General features: G+C 53.6%; 1 protein-coding gene across 2 annotated transcripts; it reads left to right on the plus strand.

The window, feature by feature from the left end:
- Positions 1 to 579: 579 nt before the first annotated feature.
- Zfp414 (zinc finger protein 414) lies at positions 580 to 3,204 on the plus strand. 2 transcript variants are annotated; one of them, NR_034153.1, is made up of 7 exons: positions 580 to 704; positions 1,110 to 1,186; positions 1,285 to 1,567; positions 1,855 to 1,962; positions 2,064 to 2,169; positions 2,617 to 2,951; positions 3,030 to 3,204. NR_034153.1 is itself a non-coding variant. In NM_026712.3 (6 exons), exons 1-6 carry the CDS (start codon positions 702 to 704, stop codon positions 3,092 to 3,094), a joined length of 900 nt encoding a protein of 299 aa, NP_080988.1. In that variant the 5' UTR covers positions 580 to 701; the 3' UTR covers positions 3,095 to 3,204. The 2 variants fall into 2 exon arrangements, 1 of the variants encoding a protein (NP_080988.1); NM_026712.3 differs by lacking the exon at positions 1,110 to 1,186.
- Positions 3,205 to 3,554: the final 350 nt, after the last annotated feature.

The following is a 3,554-nucleotide window of genomic DNA, read 5'->3' on the forward strand; positions in this document are numbered from 1 at the left end:
AACCCACAATCATGTAAATGAGAAAGAGTTTGGATCTCTAGCCCTCCCTGTGAGGCATAGCAGCTTCCTGTAATCAGGGCCCTTTGGAGGTGGACACAGGAATCTTCTGACAAGTAAGTTAGCTAGCTAGGTGGGAACTGGTGAGCTCCAACTTCAGTGAGAGATGTTGCCTCAGTGAATGAAGTGGAGAGCAATGAAGGAAGACAATGTCTACCTTGGACCTCCGCTCTTACCTGCTCACATCTGTGCATATACATATTCATTTGTACGTGTATGTGTACAGAGCTAAGGATGTGGCTTGCTTTGTAGAGAGTTTGCCTAGCATATATGAAAACTCTGGGTTTGATACTCAGTACCACCTAAAACCTGGTGTATTGGCATCTAAGTTCAAGGTCAACTTCTGTGTAAGGCCAACCTGGGCTATAAAAGTGGGGAGGGGAAGAGCTTTTGTCAGTTTTCTCTGAAATTTAAGACCAATCAAAAGCAGACCTTCTCTGTTTCTGTATAAGAGCTGCAGTGTAGTCTCAGGCCCCTCCTTCTAGAGAAGCGCCCAGAATTAGGCCACACCCCATGTCTCGCGAGATCTGAGAAGCGGGAAAATGGCGCCGATGTGAGCGAGAGACCGTGTCGCCGAGGAAGACGCCCCTGCTGGAGCCAGAGCCTCCGAAGGCACGGGAACCAGAGGTGTAACTGAGTAGAGGATGGTGAGCGCAGCACCCCGCACGCGGACGCGGAAGAGCAGCGGGACTGACAGGGAACGGTCCTGCCGCGCGCCCCCCTCCAGCTGACCCCGCCCCCACATCCGGGTCCCCGCCCGCCTCTGACTGTCACTTAGCTTTCGTCCAGCCCTGAAGGCCGGGCCACACCCACTCTCCTAGAGTTCAGTCCCTAAATTTAACACGTATTGGCTCAGAGCGTCTATCTGCTCAGCTCTAGCTTAGCCAGTATTCCCCATCATCACACGATCCACTGTAGGCCCTCCAGCATTTCCTAGTTGCTCCTCTAGGCCACACCTCCGCCCCTAGTGCCTCTCCTGCCAAAATTGAGGAAGGGATGTTAATGCTGCTTTTTTATGCATAATCCCTGATAACTCCTGCAATTGGAATTAGGAGACAGTAGCTCGGTCTGCCCTTATCTCCCGTATCTTGCTGGTGACTCAGAAAGTGGAATGACTGGGTAATATCTGGTGAGTGTTGAAGGAGTCTGTCTTGTGGACCTTTGTAGTAGAAGGGCATCTGTCTGACCTAGGGATCCCAGCCTGATTTTAGCCACTTCTTGCACCAGGAGGAACCATCCAGGCCCAGCTCGGACACGCTGACCACTGTAGAATCCAGCTCCGGTGAGCCAGACAAGGAGGTGGCATCTCCAGATGGGGCAGCTCCAGCCACTTTTTCCTCCGTGGAGGAGCCCAGCCCTAACCCAACAGCCATGCCACCAGTGTGGGACCATGGAGGACCTCTGCAGCAAGTTGCCTATCCAGCCTCAGACAGTTGCCAGACTGGCTCAACCAACACAGGCGTGGGGACCAATGAGGACCTTCGGTTGCCCAGACGCCGTCCACCGCCAGGTTATCTGTGGACCTTTCTGGGGAGTCACATGCCTTTGATAGGGCTGAGATGGTGCAAGACAAGGAATCACCTTTTATCCCATTGCGGGGGTGGGGGGGTGGGGTGGGGGGTGGTCTTCACCATTTACTGAGCACCTTGTCAATATGTCAGGTGTGGCTCCAGAGATGAACTAAACCAATCCAGCCCTTCCGGGCAGTTTATTCTGACAGTGGCTGGGTGGGGAGTAATCAAGGCTTTTGGGTAGGTCAGTAAGGAAGAGAGTAATGACACCCATTCGTTCCTGCAGGGAAACAAATACCCTGCTCTAGCCCCGGCTGCTGCCTCAGTTTCCCCAGTGTTCGTGATCTAGCACAGCATCTCCGTACCCACTGCCCACCCACACAGTCACTGGAAGGTAAGATGAGGGTTGCTGATAGTGAAGCAGATAGGCAGAGCCCCCCCCCCCAGAGTTAGTCTTAACCACCCCACTCCACATCTGCACTTTATCCCTACCAGGCAAACTCTTCCGATGCTCCGCGCTGAGCTGCACTGAGAGTTTCCCCAGCATGCAGGAGCTGGTAGCCCACGGCAAGCTGCATTACAAGCCCAACCGCTACTTCAAGTGAGAGCCTGACCATCCCCCTCTTTCAATTCCCAGATCTTTAGTGCTTCTTAGTGTGTGTGGAGGAAGGGTGGGTTGAAGTATGAGTGTGGCCTGGGAAACCAGCTCCAACCATGCATGGAAAACAGATGGGAATTAAGTCATTCTGGCTACGGGCTCAGTTTGGAGGTGCAGGGTATACATGCCGTGGTTCCGTCCAGTTCTACCTCATGTCTTATGTGGAAAACTGGCACTTAAGTAAAACCAAACTTGAGATTCTGAGCTGGAAAGGTCCAGAAGAATTAAGACTACAGTAAAGGAGGGCCTGTAGGCCAAGCTCCTTTACTTTGTGTGCAGTACTACAGAGATTCTGATATAGATACCCTTCCTACATCTTGGTCCCTGGGAAGCAGTGGATAGGCCCTTCCTGTTGCCCAGGATATAGTCCAGTACTGTGCCTGCCCCCAGGTGTGAGAATTGCCTCCTGCGCTTCCGCACTCACCGTTCACTCTTCAAGCATCTGCATGTTTGTATAGACCATGGTCAGAACCCAGCCCCGCCACCACCCCCTGCCCTGGACAAAGAGCCACCTGTACCCGAGCGTCCCCCAGAGTCCGACCCTTCGTCTTCCCTGGGCCTGCCATTCCCACTACTTGAGCCTTTTACCTCTGCCCCCACTGGGCCCTTCCTTCCATACTTGAACCCTGCACCCTTTGGCCTGAGTCCCCCTCGACTGCGCCCATTCCTGGCTGCCACTCCAGGGCCACCAGCATCCAGCACTGCCATCTGGAAGAAGAGTCAAGGTGAGTATAGGAGCAGGTTGCCTGCAAAGCTGGCTGAGCCCACCTTTATTCTGAACTTGAACTGCTTCTTTCCTGCAGGCGCTACCAGTAGTCCCAGAAGACCTCAGGGTGGCTCTGATGCGCCCTCAGGTGCGTGCAGGTGACCACCAGGGCAGGGTGGAGGGGCCTTCATTCCTATGCCCTGTGTGGGCCTTGCGAATGCTGGAAAGCAGCAGTGCCTGTCCCTTAAAATACATGATTTTTACCTTTAAAATGACTGGTACCTATGCCTTCATCTGCGCTGGCGTTCCTGTGTAAACATTTGTGTCTTGTCCAATCTCTGAGTGCTCTTCTCCGGTGGTGGATCCAGGGATAGGAGGCAAATGTGGTGCCTGCGGTGATGGGCAGTCAAGCCCAGGAAAAAGAATCCAGCTTGCCTGGACCCTGGCAGCTGAGGGGGATGGACCCAGGGAAAAGTCTAATCTGTTCTGGCCAACGTCTACCATCCATGGTTGAAAGGCTTTCTGGAGGGAGACTGAGGTGCCTGCAGGGTACCTGGCTCCCAGCCACATCACGTGGAAACACACAGATGGCTGCTATTTGTGTATGCAGTGTGTGACTTCT

This window comes from Mus musculus, chromosome 17, assembly GCF_000001635.26.
Source record: "Mus musculus strain C57BL/6J chromosome 17, GRCm38.p6 C57BL/6J".
NCBI lineage: Eukaryota > Metazoa > Chordata > Mammalia > Rodentia > Muridae > Mus > Mus musculus.